A 15708-nucleotide genomic window follows, 5' to 3' on the forward strand; every position below is an offset into this window, starting at 1 on the left:
TTTAGCTTAGGTAGAAGAATTAGTTCCCTACATTCTCTTCCTATTTCTTGCTAGCTAATTCAATAATTCACCTACTCAAGGCTTAAGAAGTAATTAGATTAATGTTGTAGGTGGTTTGGCATTGCATTATATTCTCTAGGTTAGCTTTTGAAGTAATTAGATTTATTTATGTTGTAGGTGGTTGGCGTTACATTATATTCTCTAGGCTTGCTTTTGAGAAAGTGTTATAACCAAGATAAAAGTTCTTGTTGATTTTTTGATCATATTGTTGAATCATTCAACGGATGTGTGAACAATCTTAATACTTTCAAAGAATCACTTGACGTGACATTAAAATTTGGCAGTTTCTTATTAAACTTAAAAAAGAAAAACGAAAATATACTCATTTGTTTATAGATACTCACAACACATGTGTTTGTGCATAGAGGTAACTATTGGTCATTATTTTTTATTCATATAATGTCAATTTGGGTCATGTCATTTTGGGTTGATTTTGGGTTTGAATAAGTTTGGATCGAGTCGAGTCATTCTCTATTCTATTACCAATATGCTTATTTTGAAAATAATCGTTACTATCAACATTGATTATCTGGTTCGTTCGAGTCATCTTAAACTGGATCAAGTGATTTCAACTAGAGTTTGATTTTCAAATTGGATGTTTCGAGTCACCTGATGAGATGCAAAGTCAGTTTTGTCAGATCTAATTGCGCACACCGTATGTATAAGAAGACCTGTGAACAGTAAATGATCTGAAACGAACTAATCAATACACCAATAATGTACTCCATAATTAGCCGAGACAATGAAATAATAGCCATCCCATTCCAAAAAATCAACCGTTGCAATCACAAAAATAATGAAAGACACAAATGTTCCAAGTACCTACGAGCATTTAGAAACGGGCAGAAATAATGAGGCTTAAATATGTTGAATGGGTGACCAAGATTTTGAGACCACAATACCCAAAATTGAAGATATAAATAAATATATAATAAGAAGTAGTTTTGACAGATGAATTATGTGAAATCAAGAAGTCCAAATGTCATGTCCCTGAATTAACTCAACCAAGGCCCAACTTACTCAAACACAAAACATTCTAGACTTCTCTTTTCACTTTCTCTCTCCTCCTCGTCATTCGTCTTCTCACCTCCACTACTCCTCGATTTCATCACGCCGGAGTTCGCCTTTTTCCGACGAAATTCCGGCGAGTTTGCGATATCCGACCACCTGTTTTTCCGGTGGACGGTTGCAGCGCAAGTTACTAGATTTTTCTTATTCTAATTATTATTATTCTTCCTAATTCTTATCAAAGGTAATTAACTTTTCATCTATGTTATTTTTTATTTATTTATTTATGATTAGATTAGGCATTTTATTGATTTTTTGGTTTTAGGTTGTTGATTTTTGAAATTAATGTTTATTATATGGTCAATTAGTTGGAGTTCTTTATTAATTTTGAGTAATTAATTACTGTTAATTTTGTGATTTATGTTGTTTTATCACATTATGTAGTATAATGTTCTTCGTACTATTTTATGTTAATTGAAAATAAAGAAATGAATGATAATCACTAGAGAAAATAATGAACTTCATTTTTTTTCCTACTTTTTTTTTTCTACCTTTTGAGAAATATAGAAAACCACTGCCTTTTGGCAAATGGTAAAAATGAATGTTTGGTTGCGGGTCGTAAATGTCGGTAATGAGAATGAATTCGAGTGTAAAGTTTTAAAGGATTGATTATTTTATGAACGAGTATCTCAGTTGGTTAGAGCTTTCCTCCCGGTTTCAGGGATCTTGGGAGCGATTCTCATCACCCGCTCTTGTGGCCTTACTAAGGGGCTTATCAATGTATATTATATGAGTAATAGACGGATTTAGCAAAGAAGCCTTGTCCTTATGTTGCTAATTGGAAATCGAAGATTGTAAACTGCCTTGCTAAGTGAAAATCTTGCCGGAGTGTGCATTGAATTTTAAGACATTATGCTTATTGCTTACATGTTGATGTATGGGTGGTTTTGTTAAAATTTGGTAGATCATGGGCTTAATGTCTATGTAGTTTAGGAGTATTACGCAATTAGGCATAATGTCGCTATGGGTGGAAATTGATTTCCCCGTTCCTTCAACATAGCTGTCACAAATGGAACAAGATAACTCAATTTTCTTTCTGTTTTTCAAGTGAACAACCTGGACAATCATGCTTTATTCCCTTCCTTTATTCTTATTTTTCTTTCTGAATTTTTTTTCTTTTCCCAGCTCGAATCAGAGGGCACTTGAGTATAGACGGAACTTAAACAATTTTTGCTAGTGATCGCTCACATGGGGGATCAAACAAAGCAATCAGAGACAACAATTGAAGAGGAAGTGGGGAGAGTGGTGGAGCAAGCAAAGGAATTGCAAGAAGCGGCAGCATCATTCATTTCGACGTCATCGAGGGAAGAGAAAGAACTTCGACAACGTGCTCGTTCACTCGATGAGTCCATTGTGAAGCTTCGTTCCTCCATCAGTTCTCTCACAAATAGCATGGATCCCAGGCTAGTTGAGAAGGTTATACATCAATATCTTTAGAGTTGAATTGATTTGGTATTTTTGTTGTTTGTTGATGTAATTAATAAATTTTCTTTGGTGCAGCTTGAGGATGAATTGAATAGAGCAAACTGTATCCTGGTTGATGGAGATGCTTCATCTTTCCTTCCTGGCAAAGTAGAGAGTGTGTGTCATTTTGTTCTCTCACTTTGATTCTATATTCTTTGCTTATTGTGGTGAATAATTATGAGGTTTTCCTGTTGATAGGTTGGTTTTTAAAGAGGTTTCTTGGTCCTATTAATGTGCGAGCTATCAGGAAGGATGTCCAGTTGAAAGTCAAAGAGGAGTACAATTGTTACAAAGTAAGTTCTCTACACACACACGCACGCACGCACGCACTCACACACACACACACACACACACACACACACACACACACACACACACAGAGCATTGTGTATCAAAAGTTTAAAATGTTGTTTTGAATACCCAGAGCTAAATTTGTTACCTATTAAAAGGCTGAAAAAGGTGCATGAAACAATGAACAATCTAATTTGAATTATAAAAAAAGAAGGAAAATTAGCCCAGAGGGGAGGAAGGTTGTGAGTGTTTTGTATTTCACTGGAGTACCAAAATTTTGTACTCTGTATTTTTATTCTTATGTAGTGGTTGCTCTACCTGTGATAACCTCTTTTTACTTATTTTTAGCTGTACTTGCTTGAATAATAATCTTTGAATGTGATTTGGCCGTTTACTTCATTTTGTTGGCGACGTGTGTCTGCTAAAATAAAAAATGGTTTTGAAATGGATTTTAAGTTAGTTCTTGCTACTTGCAAGGAGGGTTTGCTTACATGGTTGGTGAGGGGTGCAAAGAAAGATGGAAGAGATAGAGAAATTGGATTGACAACTTTTGGTCTCTAGATGTCTAATGTCATTTGCATCACATCATTTGAACTTCTTTAGCTTTGATGATCACCCTAAATTGCCACTCATAGTTTGTTAACTAGACAATAAGCTGCTAATGTATTCTCTTGTTTTAGCAATTTATATTTACAAGCTGACGGTTTACATTTACATTTGATGTTGTATCACTTTTTCTTCCTTTCTAAGAAAAAGAAGACAACTATTACATCTGTGTTTGATTTTGATGCTTTATTTATTTATTTATTTATTTTTAATTTTTAATTTTTTTTTTTAATACTGTGGAACTGGACTGGATCCAAATTGAGCTTATGTTTATCCAAAAAGAAATTTCATAGTTTTGTTCCTTTTTATGTTTTAAAATTGTTAATTTTTCTATGGCTATATATCTATGCATTTTATTTATTTATTTTTTAAAAAAATCCATTTCTGTATTGTTATTTCTATGTACATGATTGTGCTAAGTGGGGCTATATACAACTTGGTGGGAAGAGACATATCCTACTTTATGGTTGGTGGCAGTGAAACTAGTGAATGATGATGAGATTGTCTCAGTGTTGCAAAATCTTAAATTATATTTTTGTTTGAAATGGATAGCTAAGGACCAATAAACATACAATAGTGGTGGTCTAAGGGAAGTTTTCATAATAAAGTAATTATACAAATCTGTACTAACATAGTATTACCCCAAGTTTACGAAGATGTTCCTACCTTGGTCAGGGTTGTGGACCTCACATGTGCATAATCTGGTTTTTACAATTGCATGAGTAATAAATAGTCAAAAGGCCTCAAGTGAGAGATTTACTTTTGTGTGTTGTGTTGCAATAAAAAGTACTCCGTATTATGTTGTATAATGTGTTGCGTCTATGAATCCCATTCTGCTAATGGATAGCTATATTTATGTGTTAAGTGCATCCATTTATTTTCCTTTTGTCTTCTCAAACATTCCTTTTTATTTTTTTTTTTAATTTTTTTTAATTTTTTTTTTTATAACTATTTAAAGATCTTTTGGGGTATAGTTCAATAATTATTGTACACTTTGTTTGAGCAGGATAGAACTGCCGACTTGTTTCTTCTTTTTCCATCTATACTACTGATTCTTAGATCTTGGATGTGGGATGGCTGCATGCCTGCTTTTCCAGTTCAACTCTATCAGGTACAGGCTACATTCAGCTACTTAGCGTCAGTTTTATTTCATCGTTTGCTTAATTTATTTATGCTCTTTTTGTACTTTGTCAGGCCTGGCTTTTATTCCTTTACACAGGCTTGGCTTTGAGAGAGAATATCTTGAGAGTGAACGGGAGTGATATTCGTCCATGGTAATTGCCTTTTCTTCTTTCAAGTCTTGCTGATTTATTTTTCTTTGCTGGGGCCTTCCAGTTCAAGTTAACTCTTTTTAATTGTGCATGAGTTGATTGTGTATTGCTGGCTTGCTTGTTTTGTATAGTATAGAAATTTGAGTTTTTGAGCTTTTAGTTAGTCATTTTCCTCAAAGTTTCTGTTTCTGTTCCTTTTAGCTCTCTAAATCTCTAATGAGCTTGTCTTGCTTGAGTTGGATGCTGCTTTAATGGATTTATTCGTATCAGTTCATGGTGCTCTTATAGTCAAAACTTCCTAATGGGATGAGGTTAAATTTGATCATTGGCTTAGATTGTACCTTAGAAATAGTGCTAGTTAAGCTTTTTACATTTTCTCTCTTTTTTTTGGCTCCCTCTTCCGCTTTTTCTCAGAGAGAGCTTTACTGGAAACCTTTATGCACCTAAGATTGATATAATCAGCTCCCATTTTAGCTATTTGAGGGAAGCCCAGTGACAATAGATGTATTGAAATGCTATGTTATGTTTTATGATTTGTCTCTTGGTCATATATTCTTTGTTCTTTACAATTTCTTTTCCTCGGCTATAAGGAATGTTTGTCACCTTGATAGATGTGATATATCTTTATAACATAAGTTCATGTTGCTTATTCTTTATTTCAATGATCAAAATTTCAGCTTGATTCCTTTTTGTGACTGCTCTAAAAGAAATGACTATCGACAATTACTTGTGAAAAAGAAGGGATATATATATATATATCACTGCAGTTTTAATGTAGTGATAGATTCCAAGAAATCAAACAACTTACTTAAACTAAAATCTTAGCGAAAGCCTACAAACCTATCTATTCAATTATCAAATTGTGATATTTGGCTATTGCGCATACTAAAGGTTTCTTTCCCCAAAAAATTGGCGGCAATCAATGTCGACTGTATACTGATATACCAGTGATGGATTGGTTTCTGTTGTTGGGAATTGCAAGTCTATGGACGCAAGCCACCTATGGGCTGCAGCGAGTGTATTCTTGATAATTATTGAAAGTGATATATGTAGTGAAAAGTGACACTAGTAGTTCTTAAAATTGCAATTGAATCACTTGGAGAAATAGAAATTGGTGAGGATAGAACTTTAGAAGGTGAGGGTGAGAGAGTGAGAAAGGGAAGAGCAGGGAATTTAGTAGGTCTATAGGTTTATTTACCAGAAAGCCATTATTGACACATTGTTGTATGCGGGTTATTGATGACTGGGAATTGATTTTGCTTATTTTGAACTGTGTATCAACTAGGTGGGTGTGATCAGCGTTGTATCTTACTTTGAATATCTAATATCTCTATGAGGATAAATAATCAATCCTTATCTTTTGGTCTTTTAAGAGTCTAGTTAAAATGGAAGTTTTTTAGGCAGTGTGAGATCCAAGCATCTGATGTTATTGGTTGGCCCTTTGTAGTTATTAGCTGCTGCATTGCCCTTTTAAAGATTATTCATTGGCAGTAAATCATGGATTAGTTGTTTTGTATATCTTACATCCAACTATCCAAATAATGTAGATAGATTTTAGACCCTAAATCTGTCTTGTTTGTTATATGTGGACTGGTGGCTTTCCCTGATCTTACCCCCCACCCCCCCCACCCCCCCCCCCCCCCCCCCCCCCCCCCACAATTAATACATAGGGTGTTATTAGACCAATGATGAGAACAAGAGGCAAGATTTGCACAGTATATGCCATCAGTATCTGAGATTCATTCAGCAAAATTACAAGGCCTGAAGACCATTTTAAAGAGAGGTTAAATACTTAAATGTAACTGAACTAATTTCTAATTGGCCAACTTTCTGATGCGACCTAGGCATTTAACATTTTAATCTTGCAAGTTGTTATAAACCTTTTTTTACAAATATATATAATTATCTAAATCTCTCTTTCCAATAACTCTGGGAAGATCTGGGAAACACTTTAAATTGAACAACCCTTGAATAATATCGAAGCACCAAAGCCAAAATGCGAGTATAAGATCTGATGGAGCTACTTAAATCATTTTCTTGATTAATTCTTCTATATCCTAACCAAGTACACTAAACTGCTCAGCAATCTATGACTTGAAAGAAATTACGTAAAGGATTTGCTAGGGAGCTCGCTGTGCTCTGAAAATCAATTAATACTTTGATTTATATGTACAAGGGAGTCTTTGGCTCATATCAGCAGTAAAATCACAAATTTTATAATTTTTTACGGTGATTCTCTGTTCACTGGTAGCATTTTTCCGTTATTTATATTTGCATTGTCCTTTAATATTCCATTTCCCCCCTCCAAGAATCCAAAGGAAAGGGGCCTTCTCTTTGTGTTCCATTGGCTTTTCAAAGTTCATTATTAGGTAAATGGATTTTTCAGGTGGATATATCATCATTACTGTGCAATGGTAAAAGATGACTCTAGTAACCTTGTTTTAATTTTTCAGGTGGATATATCATCATTACTGTGCAATGGTGATGGCCCTTGTGAGCCTTACATGGGAAATTAAAGGCCAACCTGATTGTGCACAGAAGCAGGTCAGTCTTCTTAGGGTTCTTCATGGTTTTATATATACTTTTTTTGATGGACCATGTTATTCCATTCTTTAACAGATGCTTAAGTGATGAAATTCACATCTCATCTGTAACAGAATGATTTGATCTGCTACATCAGTGGATATTCAACTGCATATTCTAACGTTCTTCACTGTTAAGGTCTATCAGAAGCAATGCTTTTGAAGGAAACAAAAAATTAGAGAAAAGAATGCAATTGAGAATCTCAACTTGAGTACTCAAGAATTTGATTGGAGATATTTGTTTTTGTAACTTGGAACTTGAATTTCTCATTTTTACATGCTTTACACCTACAAGACTACATGTTTCCTCCATGGTCTATTTGATAAGCCTAATGTGACAGCTTGATTCTGATTCATGTATATGGTATATTTGATATTGCAACTTGAGATCCTGCTGTGGTGTATTTGTTGCTGTATATTTAACTACTTGATTTTTAACAAGTTTCTCAAACTTTTTATTTTTTTATATTTAACAGTATTATAGAGCTTCCCAAAAACTGCAGACCAGTGGGAGAGAGTTGAGTGTCGAATAATGTATTTTTCTATCATGTTGATAGTGTAATTTGAACTAACAATTTTAAAACTCTATCTTTGATGTAGTATTTACATTTTTCAGGTTTTTTTACAAAAAGAAAATTCTTTTCCATTTCTGTGATACATAGTTTCAAACTATTAGGTGTCCTGATAGAGTGATGTTAGCTTCACCTAACACAAGTGCATCTTTATGGCAAACTTATGAGCAGGCCGTGAGTCGATGAACTATTAATATCATTGACTTCTGCATGGGATGTTGTATGTTTACATACATAAGTTTGTATAGAATCTGCTATTAGTTTTCTGAACTTGTTGGACCTTAGAGGGACAGGGGACTCCCCCTTTGGTACTTTTTCCCTAAGAACAATGCATTGCATTGCAAGGACATGTATGAATTAAATCTGTTTGTTTTCCCTGGAACTGTTATGTGTCTTTTTATATTACATTTGGAGCTGTATAATTTAAAGGGGACTATATTAGCTGTATCGCATCCTTATTGATGATGTCCTATTCTCACTCGCAGAAAGTGGAGTATAGATATGTGTGTTGAGGGGCTTGGTCGCTATTGCGAACCTATAGCTTTTATCTTGATTATTTCTTGTTTGTTTTCTAACTCATGGTCAATGTCATCCAGAGAGGGGTAAAACTTTTTCTACAATGGGCCATGATGCAAGGAGTTGCAATGTTATTGCAAAACCGATATCAACGGCAGAGGCTGTACACTCGTATTGCACTTGGAAAGGTATGTGTCTTTTTTTTATTTTTAAATTTTTTTTATTGATAGTATTCCCTGAATTTGCTTGGATATGTGGAGTTGGATGTTCAGGAGTTTGTTAGTGGCATGAAGCTTGGACACCCATTCCATTAAGACTTTATTGGCTGCATTTTATATTGTGTCTAGGCTCCATGGATACCTAGGAACAGGCTGCATGAATTAGGTGTGTGCAGCCTCAATCATCCTACTTTAATTGCAATTACATAAGGTGTTTGTTTCAAAGATGTTCCAGCTAACGTGCCACTGTAGTAAAGATTGACGAGAAGTGTGATAAATGACAATTGGTGTAATGAAATCATTGCAACTAAAGAGCCAATCTTAGCATACACCATAGAGCTCCCAGTAAGGCTCATACTATGCTTCTGATGTAATGTTATTCACGTAGTTCAGAGGCTTCATCACTGTTCACATATTAGACTGATTTGGTGATCACATAATCTATATATCTTCTGAGTGTAGTCATAAAAAAATAATAAAATAAAAAAATAAAAATAAAAGGGGCTTGTGGTCCATGGTCAATTGATCATAATAATGGTTTAGGGTTAATGGGAGGGACATCTCATAGCTCTTATGTTCTGCGTCATGGCTGTCATAGGTTTACAGCTTGAATTGATGAATTGGAATAACCTGACTTATATTGTGCTAGAGATTAGTATGAAAACAGCAAGTTAGCAAGCTAGAAGAGATAGAAACAATGGCAGCCAAGGGAATGATAGTAGTATTATTAAACAGAGTGTTCAACAATACAAGCCTCTTTCGAGAGGAAGGAGCTCTCCCAAAACAAACTTCTTAATTAATTTCTTGATGCATTCCCCCTAACCCAATCACCTATTAATACCCCAAAATTAAGCCATAAAACAAACTTAAATACAGCTAAAGCATGGCAGCCAAAATAACAAACTCATAACAAACTTTTCTATAGATTACTATTTTACCCTCTTCCCCAAAACTGATTCTAACAACCTTCCAACACAGCATTCTTCTGGCTAATTCTTGGGCCTTCTAGCATAAGTGAAGTGGATATCGGGTTTAGGCTGAATCGTTGCATATTGTACTTCAACCATTTAAGTACGGGATAATTATTAAGTTTACACTTGAGCATTCCTCAACGCCTAATATGGTTAATTGGTTATCATTTTATGCAGCAATGAGTAGTTTTGTGAGTTGTGATGTGTCAATAATCTGAGACTAAATTATGAATTTCACTAGTAACAATGGGATATATCAATGATGTCTTAAGAAAATAATATAACTGAAATTCCTATGGGATTTCTACAAGTGGAGTGGTGGACTGCTATAATGTTTACTAGATTTTGGGGGCCTGTGTCTAGCAATCTTTTAGTATCCCATTGTTAGGCTTGGGGGACTTGTTTTAGCTGTCACCTCTGTTGATGTTCCCATTCCCATAGTGGATCTTCAGCAAATGTTCTCCATTCATTCTTCTGTCATGCCTTTCCCCCAAACACTGTTTGTTTGGTGCATAATCCCCACTTCTCCTAATTACAAGTGCCTGATGTAGATGTAAATCTTTCCCTCAAATGTGTAGAAAGAGGGGAATAAAGAAAGAGAAATAAGAGACACCCTCTCTCTCTCTCTCTCTCTCTTATGACTTGTATCAACTACTAGGGATAAAGCATATTACCTTACGCTTTATGGGTTATGGTGTAGTAGTCTTACACTGTTACCTTCTGACATATTTCAGGCAAAGAGAATGGATATTGTGTGGGGAGAAACGGCAGGAGAGCATGGCCAGCTTTGGTTGCTTTGCCCTATACTTTTTATTTTGCAGGTAATTGGAATGTTACTGTTTTTGGGAGATTTTTTTTATAATTATATTTGTAAATTGCTGCATGTTGTATGACTTGTATCAACTACCAGGGATAAAGATTAAAAACTGCCTGAATGTAAAAAAATTAAAAGGATAAAGATTAGAAAATAAAAGCTTCAAATCTCATTTGGTGTTACAGTGCTTAGTTTTCTGAACACGGTGACATGCTTAGGCTTTTACTTCGCTAATATTGGGTGATTAAGTAGGGAAGACTTTTTTTTTGTGTGTGTGTGTGGGGGGGGGGGGGGGGGGGACAGGGGATCATGAAGGATAGCGATGGAGGGGAAGATACCAGAACAATTGCTTCAATGAATTGTTTCGTAGGAATCCATTACTCCATAACTCCATAGCTATGGAGGGGAAGATACCAGAACAATTGCTCCAAATGAATTGTTTCGTTGGAATCCACTAGTCCATAACTCCATATTTAGCTTTGGGAAATTATTTTCTCAGATTACCAAACTCATCATCAATCAAAGCCTTAATCCCATAAGTGGGGTCTCAGATTACCAAACTAATGAATTATATTTTAGTTTCCACTCTCTCTACTACCTCCAAGGCGCCAACATTCTATTGCCAAAAACTCCAACTCCACCCTAAATCCGGATAGAGAACAGCATGGCAATCATGCTTTCTCCTCCTTTATCAGCCATAGCATTCAGAGAAAAAATCCTTCTAAAAATAACAAAATAAAAACCAAGAATTTAAATAATGATACATTGGTATTATAGTTGATAAGGAGTCCGCTGTAGGATATTGATCTCTCAATGTCAATGGCTGGTATCTGTCTTGTGAAAGTGTGATTAAATCGATGGGTGTCATTCCTTGGTGCTGGTTTTGCCTGTCATCTTGTTGTTGGGGAAGTGGGAGTTATTTTCAGTTGCGAGGATCCTAAAATTTTACTAAAGTTGTGATTTTTTGTCCATACAGCTACTTTTTAACCCTTGAATTACTGGTGCCATGTTTATAACGCAGTTTTTGAGTGTGGGAAAAATTATCTATATTTGGGATTTTTTATAGTGCGAAGGATATATAGTTTGCTTTATTGGCTGCATTATCGGGCTGAATTTGGAAGAAATATGAAAGTTTGTTTCTATTTTGAAGAGATATTTCCCTTCCCTTCTTCAATCTAGCCCCTTCTGAATATTAAGATACTGAGCTACTGCTGGATTAAAAATTGTAATAGAAGGCAATGAATTTATATTTTTATTTTTCTCTCTAATAGTGAGATTGACATGAGTAATGTTGATGCATGCTTGTGAATGAAAGGATGAGTTGTATCCTAAGATTCTTGACAAAGATCAGCCTTGGTTGAAGACTATATCTTTTTTTTGACGAAGAAGACTGTCTCTTGAATTTATGTAATCTGCCAAAAATTTCAGGGTTTCCAGGCATATGTTGGTTCATTGTTGCTTCAAACAGCATTTGTTGGATTTGTATCTGAATGGCAGGTGAGCTACCTTCTGTGTCTGTGTGTTCTCCAGGAAGGGATAATAAGATTATATTAAGCATCTTTGTACTTGTACCTTTGGCAGGTTGTATTTTGTGGATTTCTCTTGGTTTTGATGGCTATTGGTAATTTCGTAAATACGGTGAAAACTTTACTTGTGAAATCGCGGTTTAAGGCAAAGATGAAAAGGACTAAAAGTAAGCAACAGCTCGACTAGGGATGGCATTTCTGAAAGTTCTGATTGTCTCATACTCCCGATTTCTTTCTATTTATATCCTTGGTTTTGTGTTGCTCTTGTGTAATTGAAGGTTCTTTTCATGTAGTTGAGATGTACCCATTGTTTTATAGCATAACCCCCCTTTCCCCTAAGAAAAAAAAAAAAAAGAGCATTTTGTTTTGTATGTGTAATTGTTGGCTTACCACAATCATTGAATATCTGCATTTTTTTTCTAGATTAGATTTGTATTAATCAAATAATAAATGGGATGTTACCCAGTATTCAGTTTTGACGTTTTGTACCTTGTTTCTATTAATCATCTTTCTCAAAATCAATCAATTTAATTTTGAAGTACTCAGCCACTCACTAAGGTTACGATGCAAAAAGGCCAAAGGCTTATTTTTTGTTTTCGTTTTTTTTTTTTTGGGTTAACTTTAAATTTCACATTCTCTATTTTTTTAATCGCACCATTTAGCAAGGATAAGATTTAAGAAAAAAGTATAAAACATGGGATGTTAAATGTGCCCATGCATGATGCATGTGATAAAAACAAATACGTAGTAAGAGAAAAGAAAAGGTGAGGTAATTTTGTAATTATCACATATTCTGATATTTACATACTTCGTAAATCGTACTCCGTGTTCAGTAAGTAATACACTAATACATACTTGTATGAACAAGGCAGGGTAGTTAGGATACTTTGCAAAAAATAACAAAACATACCAAATAAGAAATTTGTAATAATCATTATGCAATGAAAAAAAAAAATGTAGAAATACCTCGTATTTGAAAGCTCGAAATCTATTCTATTGTCTAAATATGACTATATTGATTAGTATAACTATCAAAAAAAAAAAAAAAAAACAAGAACTATATTGATTAGTATAATATTACTAAGTAAAAATTTTCATACGAAATATAACTTATCTTATGACAATGCAACTTGTGTACATTTATACGGAATAATTAGTAGTACTATTTTCACGCTTGCTAGTTTTAAACTTCTAATACTAAACTTCTAATAATGATTATTATTAAAGCTCACCTAACTTACCTTAGTTCAATTTGTTATTAATTAAAGGAAAAAGATATATGCAATTCTAAGAGCTGTATATAAGGAGCTAAAAATGGAAAGAATTGACAATAAATAAACATTTATTACACCGATTTACTCGTGAATTGTCGATAAATTCCCAACTTAATAAGGACTGCATATAGCATTACCCTTAATTAAAAGCATAAGTTCAACTCTATTCAGTTATACCTTAGTTTTTTCGAACTGAGCCTTAATTAATATAGCACAGAAAGAATGAGAGTGGTTATTTCAAAAAGTAATGAGCTTATTAAAAAGAGATATATGGACAAAATTAATCCTACTTAAACAAATTGAAGTTGATACTTGATAGCAACTTATCTAATAATGCAAAAATAGTAGTTAACAAGTCATTGACTTTTACATTTGTCATCCTTTTATTATCCAAAGATGTAACCGTTGACAAAAGCTTATTAATTATGATGAAATTAAAACATCCAATAATAAGAGGCATGATGCTTGCTAACTTATATTCTGTTAGTACGTACGGGCGTGTACTTTGCGCACGGATAATTCACTTTCGACTACTCCCCACACGTGCCATGCACAAGCTCATACTATACCATTTTTATTTTTATTAATTATTCTAAATTAATTAGCTATTAATTACAAATAAACAACACTTAATTACATTAACTTTAGACTACTATAAATACTTGAAGATCTTAACCACAAATCATCATCAACAGTTAACTCATTTACTTAAATCACTAGTACATTCAAAAGCTAAGAAAAAAAAAAACAAGCACCAAAAAAAAAAAAAAAAAAAAAAAACCAAGCATAAAAAAAATGGCTAGGGTAATGTCAAACAAGAGAATGAAGGTACTCCAAACACTCTCGATCTCGGTCGTTCTCCTCATGATCCTCCTCCAAGCCTCCTCGGCTCGAGGGCAGGACACCTCCGAGTGCGAGGTGGCCGCTAGTGGTGGGTGTTATGACAAGGAAAAATCCTTGAAGTTAAAAGTCATAGGAATTTTTACCATATTAGTAGCTAGTATGATAGGAATAGGGTTACCCTTATTTTCAACTGCTTTTCCTGCGTTACACCCCGATCGTAACGCGGCTGTTATAGTAAAAATCTTAGCAGCAGGGGTAATTTTGTCCACGGGTTTCATGCACGTACTCCCGGATTCTTGGAATAATTTAACTTCACCATGTTTGCCTGAAAACCCTTGGAGAATTTACCCTTTTTCTACTTTTATAGCTATGGTTACGACGGTCTTGACCATGATGATGGACACGGTTGCAACCGCGTACTTTAAGAAGAAAGGGTTGAAGAGAATGCACGCGCATTGTGGTAACCATGGAACCGACAACGGTGGTGGTGGTGGTGGTGGTGTTGGTGCTATACATCACATGCAAAGTCCTAGAGAAGGTGACATGGAAATGGTTGATAATCATGACATTAGTAGCAATAAAAAACAAAGCGTGGAATCTGAGGAGAAGCAATCTCAACTCCTAAGGTATCGCATTATTGCTCAGGTACGTACTACTAAATAGTTTATTTATTACCATCTACTAAACAGGTTTAATTTGCAGTACAATCAATAGTTTATAGTGTTATTGATTTGTTGTTTATGTAGGTATTAGAGTTGGGAATAGTAGTGCACTCAGTGGTTATAGGAGTGGCAATGGGTGTTTCTAACAACCCGTGCACAATAAGACCACTTGTCGCGGCCATGTGCTTCCATCAACTATTTGAGGGCATGGGTCTTGGTGGTTGCATCTTACAGGTACTCTTATCGAATTATAAATAAATTGTGTAGATTTCATTTGTGATATTATAAATCCGGCCCAAAATTAACTCGACTATTGGAAAACTAATATTGATGATGATGTATATATGATTTTTTTTAAGGCCGAGTATGGAATGAAGATGAAAGCAACAATGGTAGCATTCTTTTCAGCAACAACACCATTTGGGATAGCTCTTGGGATTGGCATGCTAAGTTTTTATAATGAGAATAGCCCGGCTGCCCTAATTGTTGTTGGAGTATTGAATGCTATTTCTTCAGGGCTACTAATTTACATGGCTTTGGTGGACTTGTTAGCAACTGATTTTATGGGACCTAAACTTCAAGGAAATATCAAACTTCAATTTGTTTGCTATTTTGCTGCCTTCCTAGGCATGGGAATTATGTCCCTCATGGCAAAATGGGCGTAATAACGACATGCAATGAAATACTTATGTTCGAAGCTCGTTAATGCATATGAGTTTCCCTCGTGAGGAAGATTTCCTAAAGTTTTCCTTTTGGCTACTATTGCTTTTCTTTTTTTTTTTTTTTTTTTTTAAAAAAAAAAAATGTGTGAAGTGCGTAATTTGTGCTTAATTGATTGTTGTAGTATTGAAGTTATCATTCTCTAAACTAGTTTAAACCTCTTAATTTTGTTGCTATTTAATTTGGATTTTTATATGAGATATCATTATGTGTTATCCAATGCTTCTATTAATACAATAATGTTTTTTTC

At 34.5% G+C, this 15708-nt stretch overlaps 2 protein-coding genes across 2 annotated transcripts; both read left to right on the forward strand.

Moving 5' to 3' along the window:
• Positions 1–1054: 1054 nt before the first annotated feature.
• Positions 1055–12436, forward strand: LOC145579415 (uncharacterized). The gene is made up of 11 exons (XM_081636662.1): positions 1055–1312; positions 2254–2544; positions 2629–2707; positions 2791–2885; positions 4496–4600; positions 4684–4763; positions 7214–7304; positions 8511–8618; positions 10354–10440; positions 11862–11930; positions 12015–12436. Exons 2-11 carry the CDS (start codon positions 2317–2319, stop codon positions 12144–12146), a joined length of 1074 nt encoding a protein of 357 aa, XP_081492788.1. The 5' UTR covers positions 1055–1312; positions 2254–2316; the 3' UTR covers positions 12147–12436.
• Positions 12437–14040: 1604 nt separating this feature from the next.
• LOC145579417 (fe(2+) transport protein 1-like) lies at positions 14041–15403 on the forward strand. Its single transcript, XM_081636663.1, has 3 exons — positions 14041–14721; positions 14823–14972; positions 15098–15403. The coding sequence occupies exons 1-3, from the start codon at positions 14041–14043 to the stop codon at positions 15401–15403; spliced, it is 1137 nt and encodes a 378-aa protein (XP_081492789.1).
• Positions 15404–15708: the final 305 nt, after the last annotated feature.

This window comes from Chenopodium album, chromosome 14, assembly GCF_948465745.1.
Source record: "Chenopodium album chromosome 14, dcCheAlbu1.1, whole genome shotgun sequence".
Taxonomy (NCBI): domain Eukaryota; kingdom Viridiplantae; phylum Streptophyta; class Magnoliopsida; order Caryophyllales; family Amaranthaceae; genus Chenopodium; species Chenopodium album.